This window comes from Capsicum annuum, chromosome 3 (assembly GCF_002878395.1).
Source record: "Capsicum annuum cultivar UCD-10X-F1 chromosome 3, UCD10Xv1.1, whole genome shotgun sequence".
NCBI lineage: Eukaryota > Viridiplantae > Streptophyta > Magnoliopsida > Solanales > Solanaceae > Capsicum > Capsicum annuum.
In genome coordinates, this window is record NC_061113.1 from 269,805,378 (window position 1) to 269,829,006 (window position 23,629).

The window sequence follows — 23,629 nt, forward strand, 5'->3', positions numbered from 1 at the left end:
AGTTTAAGTGTTGAATGTTTGTATTTGAAAAAGATAGTTATATATTAAAAGATTATTTGTTTCTTCATGGTTATGTTAAGATTTCGTATAACGTTGATGTGCAATTAAAGGATTATTTGTTTATTCATGGTTATGTTAATAATATTTATTTCAAATATTATTTTAATTTTCTTATATTGCACTGTTTAATTTATCGTGATATAATGGTAAAATATTTTATATTTGACATTATATAATAGCAGTAGAAAATGATACATCTATCCAAACGTTATAATAATTTGTGTAAATTGGAGTTTGAACTTTGCAATTAGTAAAGATGAGCAAGAGAAATGTGAAGAGAATTTGGATAATTGTGATAATTGACCAACAGTTAGTATAATTGTTTATGTGAAGAGAAATACTTCATAGTTTGTCCTTGATATAATTTGAGAGAAATGTGAAGAGAAATGTTACATTTTTTGTCCAATTAATTGTCCATAATTATTCACTTCATATTAATTGTCCACTAAGGAATAAACCAAATTATACTAATTTGCTTATGTGAAGAGAAATGTTAATTTTTCATTCACACAAGTAAATCTTCTTTCCCGCCAACCGAACACTAATAAATGAAAATTATAAGGGCACCAACAAATGAAAATTATAAGGGCAAAAAAGTTAATTACTTGATCAAATGTGAATAGATTATAAACTAGAAAAAAATAAGTTAGGATTTGCTACTTCTAGTTTTTGGATTAAAAAAAGGCAATTTTTTTTAAGCACTTATAAAATGTGCCAAACACCTTTATAAGCTATTTTGACCAACTTATAAGTTAAGCCAAACATCCACGTAATCCTTCCGTTTCGTTTTACTTTAGCCATGTTGAGAGACAACTTAAAAAGAAGGCAGCCTAAAAAGAACTTTAATTACTTACTCCATTTTAAAATAGTCGATTAATGATAAAAACAGTATTGAAATAACATGATAATATTCTTAATTTCATAAAAAAATAACTAAATTGAAACAAATATTTTTTAAAAAGAGCGTCAACTATTTTGAACAGAGGGATGAAAAATTATTTTACTAAACTAATCTTCTTAATGACACTTAAACTCTAAATTTAACCCTACTAGTTTATATAGATACTAAGGGTTGTATGGAAACGAAGTACTCCCCCGTCCATCTTAATTTGTCTATTATATTAAAATAGATTTTCAACAGTACTTATTCAGTTTGAAAAACAATAAGTAATTTAATTGTTTTTACCTATTTTACCATTAGCATTAAATATGATTCATTATTCACTATATTTTCAAAAGCATTAAATTTGTTATATTCAAAGAACAATATTACTTCCTCCGTCCCAAATTATCTGTCTTAAGTTGAGATGACACATTGATTAAAAAAAATAATTATTAATATACCTAATTTACCATAGTACCTCTATTAAATGATATTTACATTTTAATTTAAAGAAAAAATAATTAATGTAAAGGATAAACATGAAAAAAAATTTTGTTTCTTCTTAATTAATGAAAAAAACAAGTAAAATGAAAAATCAAATTAAAAAATATGGGATGAAAGAATTATGAAATTACCTCTATCATTATTTTTTGTTAACCTGTGTGTCAAATCAATGACTATTAATGAACAAAGAGAGTAAAAAAGTGTCTTGATTCGTCAAAATAAATGCATAAATAGAAAATTTGTGTCTTGATTCGTCAAAATAAATGCATAAATAGAAAATTTTATTTTTACTGTAGAAGACAAGTAAAATGAAAGGAAAGAACATGTAGCTAGCTCCATTCCTAAAAGTTGCTTATAGATTAATTAGACGCCATTTAGTACGTCGGCATGCAATTCTTCAAAGTCTAATTAACATTTTCGTTCGTATATTAATACGTTAATTACTTGTTCCGCCCATCATTAAAAAAGATATTTGATATTTCATTTTATTTGTTATATTTACTAAAATTAGTTACTTAAAAATATTTATTAATTTGAATATATATATATATATATACACACACATAATATTTACTTACTTTAATAAATACAGAGAGATGGATTACTGAGGTGAAAGCAAGAACTAGTACTAAACTGAAATAAAAGAATAAATATGGATATATAGTTTAATCGGATAATTCATTTACTTAACATTACTTTAAGGGTGTGCAATAAGCAAAAGTGACATATAAAAGAGAATAAAGAGAGTAGCTTCAAACATAAAACTATTTGTTAAACATAGCTTTTATTTCTCTTTTAAATGTCTCACATAGTCAACATCGTCCCAATAAGTATAATAGTAAGAATTACTTTGAAAAAAAAAATATTTAATATAATCCTATTTCTTTAGGATGTCAAATGATTTTATAATAAATTTAATTTATCGAAACAATTAACATTTGGGATTGGGAAGGGATATTAATTTATGTGGCCAGAGATATTTGAACATTGAACGTTAAAAAAAGGAAATGGTAAAGTTTGGGGTTGGTAGCTGACATGTAATTGCAAGGTTTGGTTGCAAGAGAAAAAAAGAGACGATTTCTTCAAAGACTCACTCACATCTACCTAATTTTGATGTGAAAATATGCTCCTTTTACTGCAAAGAGGCCACGTTTCATGGGGTTTCTGAAAAAACTAACAAACAAAACAAGAGAACATAACCCCACCCCCACCTCATGTTGTCTAAACTTGAAACTTACTCGAGAAAAACTTGCAATATATCCTACCTCCCCCAAAGCAAATGACTATATATATCAAATTCAATATATGGGATTACTACTGGCAAAAACTTTGGTGCTTAGCAAGGCAGATAGTGATTTGTTTGTTGGAAAACAAGCACATCTATGACATCAACTGTTTTTCTATTTAAAAAAATTGCCATTTCACCAAATTAGACAACATTACATTTTTCAACGTTGAATGCATCACTTATCCAAATATATACGCGTTTCGTGAACGAAATGGGAAGGAATGTTTCTCTTGATAGAAAAGATACTAGGACCTCGCTTTATTAATCTTTAGATAGAGAATTTTTCTTCCTTATTTTTCACCTATGTAAACTAGCTATATATCTGTTCGAATGCATAGTCAACTACACACAGTTGTTACCAGATCCACAAAGTATTTGTCGTGCAAAACAGTTTCCCGATTTGCTTTATCAAATATGGAATGACATGTTTTTTTACTGTTAAATAAGTTTAAAAATAATTTTTGCATACGTTATATGCCAAGTCACCTTGATGACCGACGTTGTTTATCGTTATAATGGTTAATTCTTTAGTTACTTTATTGTCATTGTGATTAAGATTTACTCCATTCACCTCCCTCAATTTGTACGAAACTTTTCACCTCTTGAGATTCAAACAATGTAAGTTTGATTGTGAACTTGAGTATGAAATCTTCAATATTTTTGAAATAAAATTTATATATTTGAAAATTACGTAAAAAATACTAGTATAAGTCATAACAATAACACAATTCGAAAATATTTAAAATATATATGAAATTATTTTCTTAACTAGATAAGAAAATGATAGTACGATTCTTTACACTTGTAATAACAAGAAATCAGTGAAGTTACTATTATAAGAGTTAACTTATTTTAATGGGAAGCAAAATAATGTTACATGATTGATGAGATGGAGTGATGATAGGTCCAGTTGGTGAAGGTCACAAGAGAATAGGGATACAGACAAATCCGTCACTTTAGCGGATTGCCCGTGAATAGCTCTCCCTTTTTTTCACTCCCTACTTACTATTGACTGTATCTACCCATATATTTCTACTGCCTACTATACATTTAACGCCGTTAAGGAACCCAATATGTTGTTAATTAGTACCACACTTCAATATTTAATGGAAAGTTAAAAGATGAAGCAATCATTTCTGTTTCTTAAAAGGAAATCTCAGTCTCCTCTTTAACTAAATGCCAACTATATATTTTCTCCCAAACAAAATCTGATGCGATACAAATTTGAACTTGTAATTGTTTTCCCATTATATATTTATTTGTCAAAGGAACCAAAAATTTGAAAGATGCAGCACCTTATAAATTAATTTCATACAATATAGTATGTCAAATTGAGATGATACATTGATTAAGAAAAATAATCAATAATATGACTAATTTACCATAGTGTTCCTGTTAAATGATAAATGATGAAAAGAAACTACTTCAAGATATTTTTAATTTTGATTCATAGTAATACGGAACCAAAATATATTAATAATAACAATAAAAATTGAAAAATAATTACTCCTACTAGTATTTTAGTGTTAGGTTAGCTGCTTATGTAAAAAGTAGTCCAAAAAAAGAGAAGAAAAAGAACACCGGATTACTGTATATGTGAATCTAAGGGTACTGTAGATCTGTAGCTGTATACAGAAATAAATTCCAATTATTATTATTATTATTCTAAATTGAATTATATTACTCTCTCGACTATGTGGCTTTGGATTCTTCTAGCAGATCGTGCCTGCCAGCTTTTCTTTGGAATGGCTACCACCTCTCCCTACCCAACCACCTCATCTCTTTTTTCACATTTTCTTTTTAATTATTTTATATTTAAAAAATATATACTTATATTCTTTTTCATTTTCTTCTTTATAAAATTACACCTCGCAATATTATAAACGAAGATTATTTTATCGAAATAAAAATAGGAAAGTTCTGACAAAGCCTTTCTCTTCCCGAGCTGAGGAAAACTTTGGGTTTTTGTATTGTGGTTCCCGGTACTGGTGCTGCTCGAGTAAAACTCCGACGACTGTCACCGACGAGCCGGAGAAGGAGAAGAATACGACGCCGTTAATATGAGGTTACTGTTACTGCTGCTACTCATCGGCATTCTTCTCTATTGCGCTAGCTTTGCCAAAGCAGACACAGATCCAAATGACGGTCAGCTATTCTCTCATTGCTTCATTTATTGCCACTATCTACTTGTGTATATGCTTGCTTACTCATGATTCATTAATGGAGACTGATTGATTTGGAAAGTTAATGAGTAAACTGGAGGGAAAATCTAGCTAAGACTGAACTCAGCTACCGTCGGAAAGTCGTTACTTTCGTTACCTGCATATATCCGCTTAGATGCGTAAAAACCGAAAAGCTTCGTGTTGATCAAGGCGCGATTTTCAAGTATTATGTTATGTGTATATATATTTGGTCTTGTCGGTGGATTTTTAGTAGTGTTGAGGCTTTGCATTATTATTTCCGTTCGTTCTGGGAACTGGCATACTGAAACTGCGTTAGACGTATTTGACTTTATTTACTATTTTTGGCCAAGTTGCTTGAGAAGATTTTCGGTTTTCTTCTTTCTACTGCTTGGACAAGTGAGGTTATAAATGATCAAGGACATTATAACTTAATAGGCTGTTCTCGCCATAATAATACACGAAATAAGTTTAAGGCTTGATCAACGAACTTGTTTGTCCACCGTTTGATTTCTCTTCAAGCTATTAGTAATGAAAATGATAATATCTTTTGAACACAGTAAAGAATATGTTGACTGGTAAATATGCTTAATTGGTTTTCGGTCTTAAGTTTTCTGGTGGCACTTTGATTTTCAGCTTCTGCTCTGAGAGTTATATATAGCAGTCTAAATTCACCCAGACAGCTATCAAAATGGACTGCCAATGGTGGTGATCCTTGTGGAGATTCCTGGACTGGCATTACTTGCTCAGGCAATAGAGTTACTGAAATGTGAGTTCCTGTCTTCCTTATTGTTATAAGTAATTCTTTTTGATGTTTTCCTTGTTTATCTTCTTCAGCATGTTGTTCTAATTCTTGGAAGTGTTGACTTGGTGTTTTCTGATGCTTGCTTCCTTTTATCATTTTCCTTCAGCAAGTTATCAGGTCTTGGACTCTCTGGTTCGATGGGCTACCAATTAGCAAGTCTTACAGCCGTGACTAATTTGTAAGATGAATGGCCTTCAATAATGCCCTCTCAGATGTCTCTTTGATTTATATCAAATTCTTACAAATGTTTAATATTTGGGGATTTTGCAGTGACATAAGCAATAACAATTTGGGAAACCAGATACCTTATCAGCTTCCTCCAAATGTCCAAAGATTGTATGTCTCATAGTTTGTATATTTTCATCATTCCAGACTCTATTTTATCACTTATCTTTCTTAAACCTTGCCTTTCTATGCAGAAACCTTGCCGCTAATGGTTTTAATGGCAACATTCCATATTCCGTTTCACAGATGACTTCCCTCCAATATTTGTATGTAAAATATTTGCATTTGACTGCAATTTGCTTTCCAGCAGCAAGTTTTTTGTTTTAAGGTTATGCTTTTCAATGACTCTGCACTATTTGTATTTGGCTGTAGAAATGTCAGTCATAATCAAATGCAAGGACAAGTGATTGTCTCATTCGATTCTCTGTCTTCTCTCAACACACTGTAAGGCCTATCTTCCTCTCACGCCACTTCTTGAGTGTTTTGTATTACCATGTTGTGGTCTTTACGAGTAATTATAGGTAAAACATGCCATTCTTAGTTCATTAGTATACACTTCTCTTCTTCCATCTGACTTATTGCTTTGGGAAAATATCAGAAAACAGTATCCTGATCCTTGTTCTGATCTGTAAAAACTATATGGTTGTCCCAATTAAGTTAACTAAGCAGCTGAATATATTTCGAGATATTCTTAGGCCAAGCTCCAATAACTGCAAAAAGAAATGAGGCCTAAAGGGCCTTACAAACCTCAAAATGACTGGCTAATCATCCTCTGTTGCATAGATTTTGATTGATTAATGTTTATGCTTCAGGGATTTCTCATCCAATGCTATGACGGGTGATCTTCCTCAAAGCTTCAAGGCACTGACTAGTATGAACGAAATGTAAGAGAATAAATTTTCTGCTTCGTCCCGGTAGACAGTAGTTGAGTCCTTCAATGGTGAAGCTTGCCTGTTGAATTGTGCAGGTATTTGCAGAACAATCAGTTTACTGGAACTATTGATGTCTTAGCCAATCTTCCTCTAGATGATTTGTGAGTTTCGAGTCAATGCTTCTTTTTAGACATTATCCTTGATTTTTTTTTGAATCTCATATATAGTCTCGATTGAAAGCATGGTTGAAAGTCATGTGTATCCTTTTATGCTTTAGGAATGTTGAGAACAACCGTTTTACTGGCTGGGTTCCTGATCACTTGAAAGAGATCGTGAAGTGAGTATATCATGTTAGTGTAATAGTCCTTAAAATTTATTTTAGAAGTACTTCAACTTTATTCAGGGATTGTGACACTCTTGTAACAGATCAAATGGTAATTCATGGAGCTCAGGACCTGCACCGCCTCCTCCACCGGGCACACCCCCTGCAAGCAGGCCTGATCGGCACCACAAGTCTGGAGGCAATAATAGCCCTTCCGATGATGGCAGCAGTGGTGATGGTGGTGGTAAATCAGGGATAGGGGGTGGAGCCATTGCAGGCATAGTGATATCTGTTCTAGTTGTTGGGGCAATTGCAGCATTTTTTGTTATCAAGAAGAGATCGAAAAGGTCATCAACAGACATCGAGAAACTTGATAATCAGCCATTTGCTCCTCTTGCTTCCCAGGAAGTTCATGGTACATCTTTTCATAATTGCTTGGTTTTGTGAGTTAAGGTGTCTGTTAGACCCTTCCAATGGTCTCTATTTTGTTATTTAATTGTGGAACATAACAATCAACCATACTATCATCAACCTCATTCCCGTATCCTGCTTGATAGGTGTTTAATTGACCTGCTGCGTGAAAAGGAAATTTTCTGAAAGTGAATTTGGAGAATCAACCTTAACCTTTGAGCTTAATAACTGCCATTGGTGTATAAATATATAGTGGATCAAAACTTCACCAGCTACTGTTTGTCAATATAAAAGAAAAGCGCCAAGGCATGGACAAACTTTACATAGAAACATAAAACTGCAAGAGATGGTAGGTTCTATCTTCCATGGAAACAGAACTTCTTACTTGCTCAAAAGTTCCAAGAACTTGATTGTAGAAATCCGAACTGATGTTTAGCTGACAGTAGGATAAAAGAAAACTTCAGCTTGATGGTCTCTTTCACTGAATATGGTCCTATGCTAGTAAAAGTCAGCTGCCCTTTTGATGGTTTGCCTTCCTATGAAACTAATACACTCGAGAAATCTAATTGACTTTTATACAACAACTATTGCTTCAAAATGCAACTTTCAGCCAAGTGAAGAATCATCTTCACGTGCATAGTTGGAAATATTTTCTCCTGTTCTAAACCATTTGTGCTCACCACCAAATTCACCTCTATGCAAATTCCAATTCTTTGCTTTTCTCAACTTCATCAATCGCGGTTCATCTTAATGCCTTTTAAGCCTCATCTCACCTCCGTATCTCATTAATCTGAACCTGATCATGCATTTGCGTCTTTATAACACTTACAGTCTGTGCTTCCTGTTCTGTCTGGATTTTTTGTTCACTGTCCTCTTTTTACTGCAGAGTTGAAAACTAATCAAGCTTCCTCTGCGCCAATTGTGAAAGAATTTGAAGCTTCTGCAGTAGTAAATCTAAGACCTCCACCTATTGAACGTCACAAGTCATTTGATGAAGATGACATAGCAGCAAAACCAATTGTCCCACCCAAGAAAGTTAATACAGCTAACATAGATGCTAGACAATATTCAATCGCAGACCTACAGATGGCGACTGATAGCTTCAGTGTTGATAACATTATTGGCGAGGGATCATTTGGCGGTGTTTATAGGGCTCAGTTTGATGATGGAAAGGTATGATCTCTCTTATGACTGTCTTGACTACCTTTGAAATGAAAATGGTTCTCTCTTATTGAATATGAATTTCATATCATGAATTTATTATGTGCTGCTAAAATGTTTAAGAAAGACAGGTAATGTTCAATAAGAAATATTACCTATCTGAAAATGAAAGAAGTTTGATCATAAAAAATTTTAGTTGAAAAATTATGTTCGTTCAGAACTTTCGGATTGGAGCTACTGTCATCTATTCTGTGTAACCGAACCATCCTCGTAAGTTCCTTTCTAATTTTTGAAATGCCATAGGTTCTTGCAGTCAAGAAAATCAACTCTTCTGCACTCCGGAATCCTGAGGATTTTCTCGATATTGTTTCTGAAATATCCCGGTTGCACCATCCAAATGTAACTGAGCTGGTTGGTTATTGTTCAGAGCATGGGCAGCATCTGCTGGTTTATGAATTCCACAAAAATGGTGCTCTGCATGATTTCCTGCATCTATCTGATGAGGAAAGCAAGCCACTAACATGGAATAGCCGAGTTAAGATTGCATTAGGAACAGCAAGGGCGCTAGAGTGAGTTTCATGATCTACAAAGATTTTTTATGCATTTTTCTAATGTTCACGAAGCTCTTAACAAGGTTTCATAGTTGCTAGTACCATTGGTCGAAATGCTAGTCCCTATCATATATCTTCTGGTATGTGACTGTGTAACGTGCAAGAAGATAATCCATTATCTACTCATTAAAAGAATAGAACATACGTTTCCAGCCATTGTTTAGCGACCATGTTTAATATACTGATGTTTCCATCTTCTCAAGTTTCTTAATTAGTTGCTAAAATAAGCATCCTTTGCAGGTATCTGCATGAAGTTTGTTCACCGTCTTTGGTTCACAAGAATATCAAATCTGGAAATATTTTACTTGATGCAGAACTCAATCCTCATCTATCAGACTCTGGATTGGCAGGTCTTATTGCTGATGCAGATCAGGTAGCTATAGCTCCCTGCTTTAGGATTCCTTGCCAAGTGTCTTTTGTTGGATGTTGCATTATCATCTAATGTTAAAATCTGGTTCTAGCTGACTAATGCACATGCATAAGGGTACTCATGCACACGTCTATATGCCTGTACTTGCATCCTCTTTGCCTATTCATCTGTCCTTGGAGAAAAGAGACCAGAACTTCTATTCAGATCTTGGATATAAGTTAGACACGTATCATATCTATAGAAGGCATACTCTTTGCCATGAACTATTAGATATCAAAAAAGGATTTTCCTTACCGTGTTAAAAATATGATCGACTCATAAGCGGATAAGTATCTTCTAGTCTCTCGCAGCTGTCTTATTCATCCTTTCCAGCTGGTATATATTTTCATCATAAAGCCATTTTCCTGAGATATTCATGTGGCTATCGAACTCTTCTTGCAGGCATTGAACCATAATACAGGATCGGGATATGGTGCCCCTGAAGTTGCTATGTCGGGGCAGTGTACCATAAAGAGTGATGTGTACAGCTTTGGAGTGGTTATGTTGGAACTTATTACCGGACGAAAACCTTTTGATAGGTTATGTTAGTTAGCATTCCGTGACATTATTTTTCTTAAAGAAGCACAAAATTTGAAGTTCCTGATCATATTCTTTTTTCTCAAAATGCAGCGCAAGAACAAGATCTGAACAATCTCTAGTTAGATGGGCAACACCTCAGCTGCATGATATCGATGCCCTAGAGAAGATGGTTGATCCAGCACTCGAGGGGCTCTATCCTGTTAAATCTCTATCACGCTTCGCTGATGTAATAGCTGTCTGTGTCCAGGTAATATTTCGAACTGGAAGTGAATGAGATTTCATAAATTTGTTAGGAGTATTACTTTTCACTAGTTTAGTCCTTAAATCACTCAACACTATCTGAATGAACCTCCCTTTTTCTCTGTGGCAGCCTGAGCCCGAGTTCAGGCCACCTATGTCGGAAGTGGTTCAATCATTAGTTCGGTTAGTGCAGCGAGCAAACATGAGTAAGAGGACATTTGGTGTTGATCAGGGCAGCTCAAGGGCTGAAACAGATGGCCCGGACTATGACCCATAGTTTCCATCTGACGTTGAGTACTCAACACGTTGCCTATTCTAACACTCGTGGAGGTGTCCTTTTCTATTTGTTGTGTCATGAGAAATGACGTCGAGCCTGTTGTTTTGCAAACCTGGAGTGCGTTGTATCAATACGAGATGCTAAAATCTGTTCATAGTGCATGATTTATTTTTAGTTTTTTCCCCTCTTACCTGAATTGCTTCTACCTTCTAATTTGTTCTCACAGCGGGATTAAAGGAATAATATTATTTCATATTTTCACGATCACACTTTACAAACTATAATCTGTTATCTTTTTTCGCGGACATGTGTCTTCATTTAATTGCTGAAATCAATAAGTTATTCGTTGATCAAGAAATGCATTCCTTATTTGGCTGTGCCATCAACCCAGAAATACTAACAGTTACTATATTCCAGCATTTTTCTTTTTATTTGACATGACGTCGCTACTGAAGCATTCATTATTGTCCATTGGACATGATCCAACAATAAGTTTGTGCACATCTTCCTCACCAACAAGCTCCTTGTGAGCTTGACACTTGTAAAGCATGACCCACTTACGGACGGACTTCCATTAAATGTTAAAGAGCAAAGCTTATTATTATGGATGAGAGATCTGGAGAGAAGGACGGTACGAAATCCACTTACATTGAAGAATCCACTGATGGGTGCAACCCCACTTCAGTACGACTCATTATTAGAGTAACAAAAATTGTGGACTGTCAAGTTAGCGCTATACCCTCTACAGGAAGCTGGTGGGTTGTGGGGACGAAGGGTAAACTCCAGGGTTCTATTTTAGCTTCCGGTTGATGAAGAATCTGAAAATGACAAGTCAGGGTTCCTTATCCTGTATGTTAATATGTACATAATCAAAGTCGATCCAAGTAGGAAACTACGTAAGATTTTTCTTTTTTCCGAATTCACGTCACGAAAGCCTATTGCATGCATATAATAACAACTACCCATTGCATATATCAACAACTACAAGTGTTTGATCAAAATATCACGGAGGGTCAACTTAATGCTGTGCAAGTAGATATGCGGACTTGTGTATTAAGTTTCAATTTATTTTGATTTACTCAAATGATAACATCCCCTAAATTTTACAATCAACAACCTAAATATGTATGTATAGGATTGCCACTAGCATTGAACGTTTTTCGGATTTTGAAATATGAGAGTAACCATTATACGAGAGGTTTAATCCTTTATATTAAAAATACATATAGCACGCTGTAATTGAGTCATACTACAAGGTGCAAGAGTTGAACAACATAACATTTTGGTCACCTCACATATCACACCAGGAAGCACGCATAGAACAAAAATCAAATGTACCTCTTGAAAACGTGTAAAGGAGAGAACCAAAACAAAATGTAGCACATCATAAATCTACGAATGCAAGCAGAACCGAAATTAATAAAGCTAAAAGGAGAATTATTATCAGAGAAAAAATGGTGTCCAGTTTCAGTACCGACAACAAATTATCAGACATGAGAAAGCACAAGCACAGAGGATCCTGCATCTTACAGGCAGTAAACACAACAGCAGGCAGAGGCTTATATTGTTCATGATCAAATGAAATCTCCCTGTTCCTGTCAATGCCCTTTCTCCCCTTCAGCAAGAGTCAAAAAGAAGCCCAATTAATTGTAGACCATGTACTTCGGTGTAGCACTGAACTTCTGATACCCTTTGATGACCTTATTGACAGCATCTAAAAAGTCTTTCTCCGTGAAAGTTTTCCTCCTCGCTCGAATAGCATACATTCCAGCCTCCGTGCACACACTACTAATGTCAACCCCTGGAGCAAAAAGAACCAATAGAATGTTATGGTCCCTCTCCGTCTCTGCCTATATATTATCTACCACACATTTCCCCTTTGATGCTGCAACCTCAACTTCAGTTTTAAGTGCATCAATAGCTCACGGAGATCTTATTTGGCATGTCCTTAGTACTGTGCTTACCATGACAATTAATCTAAAGCTCTAATTAATTACCATAGAACAATTAAAATATCCTATTCAAAAGGTATCACGAAATATTGCAGCCTGACAGGAATGGCATACGGCCAGGATTGAGGATGCCAAAAGTTATAGGACCAGATGATACTGGAAAGATGGCGATGAACGTAGTACACATGTATTATAACGCTCACAACGAAACATGAAGAATACATGTCTTTTCGGAAAAAGAGAAGGAAATGGATAAGTTAGAATGAAGAGTTCAAAAGGACATGAAGTTCATTTACATATCATTGAGATCGAGGTAAAAGAACAATATAGTTGAAAACTGGGACTAGTAAAGAAAATATTCAACCTTCGAAAAAATGAAAGAAGAACATTGTTTGCATAGGTTAGATTTCTAATGATTTATTTAAACTTCTAATGATTTCCTGTAATTTTCTGAAAAAACATAAAATGGAAAGGTGACTTGAATAGTGATTGGATCTAGCAAGACGTTAGTATGACAGTACAAATACCCACTTCAATAGAATAGTCTTTACGCTATCAAAAGATGAAAGATAGGTGGTCCAATCACCCAGACACAGTTAATGCCCCTATGTCAAATGCCAATATGGCAGCTGTATTATTGTTCATTTTATAATGTGCTGCTCATGTTTATGAGAGATCACCTGTAGAGTTGGGACAGAGGCGGGCCAAGAGTTCAAACCGAATATCCCGCTCACAGTTCATTGTCTGTGTATGAATCTTAAATATCTGTGTTCTACTCTCCAAGTCAGGCAGGCCAAATTCAACTTTACGATCCAATCGTCCAGGACGTAATAAAGCTGGATCAAGTGTATCAGGCCTGCAAAACAATAGAATGGAGTTATAACTTGAGCAAGACAATAACAAGCTGGGAGCAGCATTTTACGCTACCAAACGTGAGTATATGGCTGAAGACACCTCGCATATCTGACCATAGACCATCATACTGAAAGATGAACAATTCAGACCACCAAGAGAGCACTAAAAAGGGAAAACCTTAACACAGTAGCAATGAAAAAATAAATCAGGGGGGGCCCAAGGGACTTCATGTGGATCGGGTCAAAGTGGCTTTTCAGTGGTGCATATATAAGAAGTAAACTTGAAACACGCACAGGAACTATTCATGTCTCTATGCAGAACTTACTGAAAAATAGCTCTAAATTTTAATCACCAAAACATGAAATAACATAAGCAACTGAACAAGAAAAAGTAGATGCGCATACTGATGGCCAAAAAAAAAAAAAAAAAAGAAACTGCAACATATATGCAAACTTTTTTGCAGCATATAAGCAAGCTAACCTATTGGTTGCCATGAGAACTTTAATATTCCCTCGAGCATCAAAACCGTCTAGCTGGTTCACAATTTCAAGCATGGTCCGTTGAACTTCATTGTCTCCCCCGACTCCATCATCAAATCGTGCACCTCCAATGGCATCTACTTCGTCAAAAAACACAATGCAAGCCTTCTTGGAGCGTGCCATCTGTCATATCAAATTAATCAATGCTAAGGTTAAACCTTGCATAAATGAGTTCAACAATAAGAGTGTATTATCCGGCAGTGGGACTTTGGTTCAACAGTAAGGACGTGAGGTGGCACCGCCCACGAGTTTGAACCTGTAACAGACGCGAAGTCCGATATTTAAGTGGGAACATGGTAGAGGTGCAGGTCAATACTCTCAGTGGACCAGTTGGAGTTGGGGGACTACTGGGTTATCCCCAGAAAAAAAATTAAAAAAAATTAGAGTACTTCTAACCTGGAACAGTTCACGAACCATTCTAGCCCCCTCACCAACATATTTCTGAACAAGCTCACTACCAATAACGCGAATGAAGCATGCATCCGTACGATTTGCAACTGCTCTGGCAAGCAATATTTTCCCAGTACCTGGAGGACCATAGCAGAGAACATCCTTAGGGGGATCAATTCCAAGGTTGACAAATTTTTCGGGGTGAAGCATAGGAAGCTCAACAACCTGTTGATAATTGAGAAAGAAAAGGAGCACAAGTTAATTTGTCAATCAAAGGGGCAAAAAGAAAATCTGAAACACAACAGAAGAATGAACGCTCATCATCACCTCTCGCATCTTCTCAATTTGCTCCTTACATCCTCCAACATCATTATATGTAACATCAGGTTTTTCCTGGACAGTCATCATTGTGACACTTGGATCAATTTTGGGGGGGCAGTGGAATCTGAATTTGAAATTTATTCCTATCAACACTGCAACAACAACTCAAGCTAAGACTAAATAATCTTACAGAAGACTTCTAAGAGAGCAGAAGACTTAATACAGACGTCCCACCTAAAAGCTAAATAATAGCCACTGTAGGCATCTTTAGCAGGAAAAGAAGGTAAGCTATTCAGATTCATTCCACTAACTAATAATTTTGCAAGATGCGCATTAATCAAGCTTCATATCAGCAATAAGCAACAGTTTACTTCTAATAGAGAATGTGGATCCACCAATTAAAAAGATAAAATGCCTGCTAGACTAACAAAGATAGGTGTTGCTTTCTTTTACCATCTCCAGGAAAAAGTAATTAACAACTAGTGGGGGACAAACCACACAATAAATCATCAAAACTATGCTAAGAGATCCTGAAAGAGAACAAGAAGAAGAAGAAACTACCCGACTCTCATGCCTTCTTCTATATCAGTTGGCGAAACTTTATCACCCAATCCAACAACAAACTGCAGGTATGAAAGACGCATAGTCAAACAAGGTGATCATAATCCAGTGCAAAATAAATCAAACCAACTGTACTGCAAAACTTGTCTCATGGAAATACACCATTTACCCAAAAAATTAAAGTAAACTAAAGAGCACAAACCCCAGGCTAACGACAAACATGGTAAGATATCCTGTTAAATCAGTGTATGTTCTCAAAAGAAAAGGAAAATGACTGAGAGATCTCCAAATCAAGACGCTTCAAACTTCTTACTTATGTGTTGCTGTTAACCAAAATATGCTACTCACTACTGGTTAAGCACAGACCTCTTAACTCTGAATCAGTTTGCGGAGACTCACAAGACAAATTGCTTCCAAAAACACACACAGAAATTGATACAGCCAATATCATATGCGGAAGACAGGATAACATACCTTAGCGATTTGCTTGACATTTATAACATATTTTGCATCTTCAGTATTGGGGCTAATTATCTTTGTACACCTAGCCACCTGCTCCAAAGATCTAGTTATAGCTTTAAAGTATCCGAGGAAGAGAGACTTGGTCATTTTTATTTACAAGAAAACACACCTGAGGAGGTTGCTCCTCCTGCATCATCTGCTTATCAGAAACCAGATCCCATTGACTTGGTGCAGCCAACCCAGTATCAGATTCCTTAATACCTGCAGATGCAGTAAATTGGAATTCACCATGCATTTATAGGGAAATGTGCAAAGGAAAAGAAGTAGGAAACGCATCTACACATTTTAATAGAACCAAATCAATTCCCAGGATCAAGGGGCAAGCAAACTCTCTTTCTCTTTCTATTGGTTCTTGCTAGCTCCAAAAAAATAAATGAACAGTAGTTTGAAACTAGAGATGTCATAAGTTCAATATCACCTACCAAAAGCAAATACATACAAATACTTACCACACAAATCATTTATCTTCTTTGTCATTTCCTTGATCTCCTTCTCAGCTTTCTTTATGCTTGTGGAATAAGGCCCCAAACCCTGTAAAAAGCATATCAATAGTTTAATAAGAAAATAATCTTAATAGGATGAAGAAAACTAAGCCGAATACATATATTTCAACAAAGAAGGGAGGGGATTCTCCAAAAGGTGAAACTATATGGAATAGGCCCCAAACGATAATTTTTTCACAACAACAACATCTCAGTGTAATCCCACAAGTGGGGTCTGGGAATCTTTTTTTTCCACAACAAAAAATATAGTATACTCTTCTTTCTTCGAACTCAGTATACATACAATGTGGTATGTGCCAGTGGTCGTAGGGGAACATCACAAGTACATATGGAAATGTGATCAAACACCCTTTATGTGAATAGCATCAAGCAATGTCTAACCAAACAAATGACATTTTGTCGACCATGTCCGTGTAGATGAGTAAGGCTTAGGAACTCGGAAGAGTAACTTCCACTTTCCATTCAATCCGAGTTGATATTTGGTTCCAAGCTTCTGTAACATGCCAAGTGGAATAAGGTTTCATGATGCGGATGATCGTCCATCATGGCTTGATCTCACAGAGGAGCTAAACTAGTCCTATGAGAGAGAGAAATCACGGAAAGAAGAGAATTTAGTTCAGACCTCAAGGGTGCGTTAATTGCTAAAAGTGGAAGGGGATTGTACAGTCTGATACAGTAACAACCATCTTTTGGAATCAAATCATAAGAATGAGTCAACGCATTCTCCACGGTAGATCAAAAGCAGGTTCTGCAGCTACTTATACTCGTAGTTGTTCGCTCTTTGCTCCTTTTCTTAGTGGAGCTTTAAAATTTTATGACTTCACTTAAATCTCATATAAAATCTCATGAATTGACTGCTAAAGCTTATTGGAAGTGGTAACATCAAGGAGGGTCAGCATGTCTGGAAGTAAGAGGAGAGTTATATTGTTGTATGGTTGCTTTCAAGCTGATGAGAAAATATTGGGCTGCTCATTTCTTTTCTAAATGGAACATGGAAATTCCAGCATCAGTTCTTAACCAATTATCCAGACCTGGCCTCTTCAGGACAAGGGTCATTTCAAGGAAGAGGTACTGATACACAACAACAAAATGAAGGAGGCAACTAACCGTACATATCTCACCTTCCCCCAACATTAATAAAGAAAAAGAATAAATGTAATGTAGCATATGTAAAGTTACTTGCCATTTGTTAGCTACCGTAGAAGTAATTTCAAGTTAATTAGGCTTTTAATTTTTTAGAAGAAATCAGGCCATAGGGTTGGTTGCGTACTAGTTAGCAATTACAATTAGATGCTAAATGACCATTAAAAATACCAACTCACATGAACAAAGCTCATTCTTTGGCTTCCAATTTAGTTTTACTTAGTCCATAGCTTATTCATTTCCAAATTCTCATCGCTTCGAACTTGCAATTCTGCATTTTTGCATCCTTGGTATATCGTTGCAACGGTTGGTAACCATATAATTAGAAAGAAAGCACACAAGGCGCAAGATTTGAATAGCATAAAGAGCAAGAATGTGAAGATTAGGTTATTTATTATAGAGAGGAAGAAGAGATACATAAGTCTTGAGGAGAGCAATATCATCTTCATCAAGAGGCTTAGGGTTCTTTTCGTCCTTAGTCTCATCCTCTACATCTGCTGGTGCTGGTGCCATCTGCCTGAAGAAGCAAAAGTCTCTTCGTTTTCTTGAGAAACAAGCTGAGAATTTGCAGCTTATGAGCAGAATAATCTTTATATACTTAGGGGTCGTTTTGCCATAGGTATGACAATAGCAAAGCATTATTGCTGATTCATAGAACGAATTGATCGAGCAAAGCAGTCAATTCAGCTGAAACAATCCAAGTCAATAAAGTTGGACAAGTTAGCTCTTTTGTTAATGAGTTGCGACAAGTAAACATAGAAATGTTAATGAAGAAAAGGACAAGCTGGTGCACTAAAACTCATGCAATGGGGTTTGGAAACAGGCCGAACGGGTAATTGAAAACTCGAACAAAAACTTGGAATAACGTTCATATATTTGTATACACTTTCATCTGTTTCTCAACTGGCGAACTGGAAAGAAAGAAAGAAAGTGCGAGCGGACTATGAAACATGTCGATTTCTCCTTTTCATCTACGAAGCAAGTACATTCTGACCCACTTAAATTTACCTCAATTATTCCCACTGGTGATTTACCCTCAGTACACGTAAAACAGAAATACAGAAGAACTAAAGAGAGGAAGTGAAGTTGTCTTTTTTCATCCTGAAAATACTCGACAATTGAGATGTGTATATGCCAATAAACAAACCTACACGATCTAAAACTAGTGGCAAGAGATAAAACAATACACTGAGCAACACATTGTCACCCTGCTAAGCGAATATTATACACTAGAATACAGACCAAAAGAATCAGCCCAATAGGCCAACTATGCTAAAGAATCGAGATTAGAAGTATGGAACAGACAATAGAACAACAGATATGACCCTTGCTCCAAAGCAATTTTTCATTGCCTGCAAGTAGAGCAATTGTTTCAGGCATAGTAACTTGTTTAGAAAAGCCTCCTCGTCCTACCAGGTTAAGTAGCACAATGAGCTTGCGGAGTACAAGACGACGTATGTTCAACCATTATATGTTTCATTCATCATCCGCAATGAAGTTTGGAAGTTCGCCCTGGCATAGATACTCATCACAAAGCGATGAAGATCCCCAGTCCTTTCTTAGCCGCAAAATATCATCGGTAAAAGTAGATCCCGATGATCCAATAAACACACTAGACATAGCACAAATTGTCTTGTCCAGCATAGCTTCGACCTTCATATTGCAAATGAACAGATATATAAGACCATGAACGACCAACAAACAAAATTCAAAAAGAGAATGAGCTATCGAAAAACTGTACAATGTATAAGTTATTATATAAGATCAAAAGACTTTTATAACCTACTTTATCTACATGAAAAGTGGCTAACACCTTCTCCACTTTGCATGTCCTCCCTCGTGTCCATTCTCAAGCATCTGCACCACCCTCCCAATCCGCAAAAATTATGAACACCTCTAAATGCATGTTTAGTCTGATATTGGTTGAGGGAATAGGTTGAGGTCTCTTTATAAGATTTGGATGATCCTCCCTCATGAGCTAGCTTTTGGGGTTGAGTTAGGTCCAAAGTTCATTTCTTTACGCATAATATTGCCACCTTTTCCTACCCCTACAAAGCTAAAATAGCCACAACCCTGTCACAATTCTAACAGCAATCAATGTGCTACCAACCAGGATACTTTATATTCTTCAATCACATATTAGATCTCTCAGTCATATATATAGGACCAAAACCCTAGACTCTCTAGCACTTTATCTTTGAAATTTTTTTGACCAACTCCAGCAACTTAAGAACAAAGACAGAGGACCAAATTCATCCACCAATTGATTGTCTTCATTGGAGTCTGCAGGCTTCACCAAATGCACAGGACCTATGGTTTTATATGTCGGGATTTTCTTCTCACTATCTTTAAGAGGAAAAACGAAGCTACTCCTACAATTTTTCTTTTCTTTTGGTGGTAAAAGCACATAAATGGTTGCACAAAGTTTTAAAATTAAATAAAGTAACAGAAAAATCTTTGCCCAACTAAAAACCAACTAAAATTTTTTCTTTTGTCGTATGTTTTCCTTGCCAAAATTCAATAGAATTTCTCAATGTCGATATATAAATATAACACTACAATGAAGTACACAGAACTTCAGTAACAATGTTGTGTAATATAAAGCCATTTTCTAGTACAGGCCATGTGCAAACTAACAAATGGTTTTGTAAAGGAACATAAAGAAGTAGATCACGTTAGGTCTATTCTAATTTTTCAATTTGGATAAACATGGCTTTTTTGCACTTACTTTCAGTTGAATCTTATTAGTTGACTGAATTACAGCTGGAATCAACTCAACTTGCAGATGATTTAAACTTGAAAAACAATACAAGTGTGATGATCTATATTATCCAAGGTAAAACTGGATCAGATCTATTCTACCTTTCCATATATAGAATTGAAATGTAAAGTTAATTTCGCTACAGACAAAACTCGACGAATTTAAAATGTGCTCATGTGATAGATTATGATTAGAAACAGAAGCTGGATCCAGAATGATATAGCCTAGAAGTTCCCAGAACTGAAGTAACCACCTGTAATGTCCGGTGCCACGTAGGGACCTTCTAAATATTCTGCTAATGAATATGGACAAAATGCCTATTTAATGTTTAAACTTTAACTCACCTGAGGATCACCCTCAAGGCCATGTCTGTACAATAAAGCATCCCACTTTTCAGCTGAATTTCGAGAAGGCCTTTGAACAAGGGGTACTGTCTTCCCATTGAATACAACAAGTGACTGAAGTAAACCAGTTTCACTTTCTGCGGCGTCTGTGGAAAGATATATTACTGGAGAATTGGCCCTCTCAATCACACGATTGATACAGTCTGCAGCTTGAGGAACAGGATAGAAGCAACTTGGCTTTTTCACATTGCTAAGAAGAACAAACATCAAATCAGAGATGGTGAAGTATGATTGGGGGGAAAAAAAAAAAAAGAAGAAAGAACTAAGATGAGAAGCTTCGGTCATTATGGCAGTAAAACATTATTGGAGGCATTATAGGGCTTGGAAATGAATATTACTCAGCAATATATTGATTGGCCACAAGAACAGGCCTTTTGTGCCCAATACTAGTGAAAGATGCAAAAGCAAATAGATATAAACACTAGACACAGCATCAAACAAAAACATACCAGAATTTCAGAAAACCATGTCTGCGGAAATGAAGAGCGATAAAGTTGTCTCCCAAGAATGTTTGAACGAAGCGTTGGGCAGTAAGCATGATAAGGCGACTTGGCTCAATGAGTGTCTTGCATTTGTGGGAAATTGGGCCACCAGGCTGCATCACCCAGTCCTTCTCCACATCAGCAAAGAACACATCACCTATTGCAATAACATCATCATCTGTAGAGAACTTTGCTATTATGTCTTGGACAGTTCTTTTCTTTGGCTTCTTAACATCTTCATCCCAAGCAGTTTCGAGCTTATTCATAGAAACCCCTAATGACTTCAGCTTCTTAACACGTTCTTCATCCAAAAAACAAGGTTGCGGCTGAGAGAAATAACAAAGGAATTTATCTATGTGCAAATGGCTCTTTCGTCTCTCTGCAAAATCCTCATAGGTTACAATTACTTCTCTCCCCAAGCATTTATTTATATGATCAATATCTAATACTCGCCGAAACTCATAGTCAACCTTTGAGCTCGGAATAACCAAAATGCGGTTGAGCAGAGCTGCGAAAAACATATGCTTCTCCAAACAGATCAAATGGTTTGACATTTGACCGGAAACACAAATTGCAAACAGGTACTTGTTGGATCTTGGTTTCCACTCAACAGTTCTCCTCTGGGACAAGTTGTGATCCACTTTCCGGCACCTACCTAAACCCCCGAGACTAGGATCTGTCCCATTATCTGATGTAATTAACGAGTTACCTAATTGATGAGAGGACAAAAGAACTTGTTGAATTTGTTTATTAAGTGAAATCTGCCTGAGCAGATCGGATTTGAGATCTTCTACAAGAGTAGACCTCGAAATAGCACTAAACCCAGGACTGGACTCCAAGCTATTACCAGTAGCTGTACTAGAAGTATCATTAACCAGTGTGTGATTCCACAGCTTGAAAAGTCCCAACTGCTGCTGTCCAAGCAGATAAAGTGCCCGTAATTCGGACTCGCGCATGGAATTGACGGAACCATCATACTTTATGCTGGTAACAGTGGTCTGAAATAGGCTCTTAATGTCGGTAGTGAAATAAAGAACGAGTACCAGAACAGGGAGAATAATTGCCAGGAAATACCTCTTGCCGATGGTGAAATTGAAGCGCCGACCAAGGGCGAATCGGTCCTTGACGTCGTCGATTTGGAATGTGGAACGCCGTGGAGATTTAGAAAGGTCATTTCCTCGTTCGTTTTGATGGATCAGGTTCTCTCGATCATCTTCTTCGTCAGATGATTCTCTGTCCCTCATCATGTTATTACGGATTTCGAATGTGCATTTGGCTTCTAATTTTGATGAGTTGAGTGGTATTTATTGTACTCTACACTGTTACAGTAAAGAGAGCAGCTCCATTATTTAACAGAGAGAAGGAAGAAGAAGGTGGAGTTAGCGACACTGATAAGATGTGTTAGGTGAGTGGTCCAGTCGAGTTAACAACTGCTACTCGGGATTTGTAAAAAGAATTGTAGGAGGGAAAGGGTGTGGTCGAAGGAATTACTACCAGATTAATCATGTCGGTGGGAGAAAATGACCCGCCATCGGTTAATCTGGCCCCTCAAAACTCTTGGGCTAGTAGTACTGCTTTGGTTTTAGGCTCAGGCCTTCGTTTCATTTCCCCGATTTAGAAACAGATTAGTGTTGGGCCTAGGCTATTTGAAGAGTCACAATCCAAATGATAACATGGCCTGGCCAACTTAGGAATTGTTATTTTCTCAAAGTATCACATTTGATAATATGCATTGCTGCTGGTTGTAAACTCAAACACGAATTTTCAACTTTAAACTAATTCTACAACGGCTAAATTATTGACGATAAAAAAATATTAGTACCTACAAATGGAACAAAAAGTAGCTTCAAGTGACTACACCCTGTAAGAACACGCTAGAGACATCTGGAAAAGGAAAAACAGTAAGACGCCACGCGTTTTTGCCCTATCCATAATCTAATCTCTCTCGTTGTCCCCACTCTTCTCTTTATAAAACATACTAGTAATATATATAACAGAACATAGCCGCAGTAGATATGCAAAGCGCAAAAAGAATTGATTTGTGATCGCCTGGGGTTGAATTCACAGGTTGAGCTAAGTTCGGGTAATATAGAAAATGAACGGAGTGTTGAAAGTACCACACACCTTGCAGACCGCTAAGGTCGTTTTCCGTCATACTGCAATCCGCTCGGTCGGCAAAGCAGCGAATCGCTCCGCCGTCCATGGCACCAAGCTTCCCATCCCAGACATTGTGGACGTAAGTGATACATCCCTCCTTCCATTTTTCTTCTCATCACTATTGCTGATGCTCATTCCGAATCCAAATGGTATTTTGCAGAAGGAACAAGTTGAAGTGGATATCAATCAAGCAAGGGAAGTGATGGAAAAGAAGAGGCGAGAGTTGGAGAATGCTCTCGACTCCCAACTGA

The 23,629-nt window shown here is 36.3% G+C and overlaps 3 protein-coding genes across 3 annotated transcripts; 1 reads left to right on the top strand and 2 right to left on the bottom strand.

Annotated features, from left to right (window-relative positions):
- The first annotated feature begins 4,433 nt into the window (after positions 1–4,433).
- On the top strand, positions 4,434–11,055 carry LOC107861628 (protein STRUBBELIG-RECEPTOR FAMILY 7). The gene is made up of 16 exons (XM_016706921.2): positions 4,434–4,880; positions 5,552–5,684; positions 5,827–5,898; positions 5,991–6,056; positions 6,140–6,211; positions 6,318–6,389; positions 6,758–6,829; positions 6,913–6,978; positions 7,095–7,154; positions 7,244–7,554; positions 8,437–8,723; positions 9,015–9,280; positions 9,563–9,695; positions 10,134–10,270; positions 10,362–10,518; positions 10,642–11,055. The coding sequence occupies exons 1-16, from the start codon at positions 4,796–4,798 to the stop codon at positions 10,786–10,788; spliced, it is 2,136 nt and encodes a 711-aa protein (XP_016562407.1). The 5' UTR covers positions 4,434–4,795; the 3' UTR covers positions 10,789–11,055.
- Positions 11,056–12,107: 1,052 nt separating this feature from the next.
- Positions 12,108–18,511, bottom strand: LOC107861630 (26S proteasome regulatory subunit 7 homolog A-like). Its single transcript, XM_016706923.2, is given in 11 exon segments — positions 12,108–12,589; positions 13,421–13,596; positions 14,076–14,257; positions 14,531–14,749; positions 14,852–14,959; positions 14,961–14,997; positions 15,407–15,468; positions 15,881–15,958; positions 16,038–16,129; positions 16,378–16,459; positions 17,992–18,511. Coding segments are annotated over 11 exon segments (1,416 nt in total). The 5' UTR covers positions 18,214–18,511; the 3' UTR covers positions 12,108–12,431.
- A 139-nt stretch (positions 18,512–18,650) lies between these two features.
- Positions 18,651–23,033, bottom strand: LOC107861629 (O-fucosyltransferase 36). Its single transcript, XM_016706922.2, has 3 exons — positions 21,189–23,033; positions 20,680–20,929; positions 18,651–19,227 (listed from the first exon to the last, which is right to left on the bottom strand). Exons 1-3 carry the CDS (start codon positions 22,466–22,468, stop codon positions 19,051–19,053), a joined length of 1,707 nt encoding a protein of 568 aa, XP_016562408.1. The 5' UTR covers positions 22,469–23,033; the 3' UTR covers positions 18,651–19,050.
- Between the last annotated feature and the right edge of the window lie 596 nt (positions 23,034–23,629).

Bases quoted from the DNA above. Each gene is read 5' to 3' on its own strand.
- LOC107861628 (XM_016706921.2), top strand. From the start codon at position 4,796: ATGAGGTTACTGTTACTGCTGCTACTCATCGGCATTCTTCTCTATTGC. The intron at 7,555-8,436 runs GTACATCTTTTC...TTTTTACTGCAG, and splicing joins TGCTTCCCAGGAAGTTCATG to AGTTGAAAACTAATCAAGCT. The intron at 9,281-9,562 runs GTGAGTTTCATG...CATCCTTTGCAG, and splicing joins GGAACAGCAAGGGCGCTAGA to GTATCTGCATGAAGTTTGTT.
- LOC107861629 (XM_016706922.2), bottom strand. From the start codon at position 22,468: ATGATGAGGGACAGAGAATCATCTGACGAAGAAGATGATCGAGAGAAC. The intron at 20,930-21,188 runs GTATGTTTTTGT...TGTTCTTCTTAG, and splicing joins CATGGTTTTCTGAAATTCTG to CAATGTGAAAAAGCCAAGTT. The intron at 19,228-20,679 runs GTGAGTTAAAGT...TGCAATATGAAG, and splicing joins GCCTTGAGGGTGATCCTCAG to GTCGAAGCTATGCTGGACAA.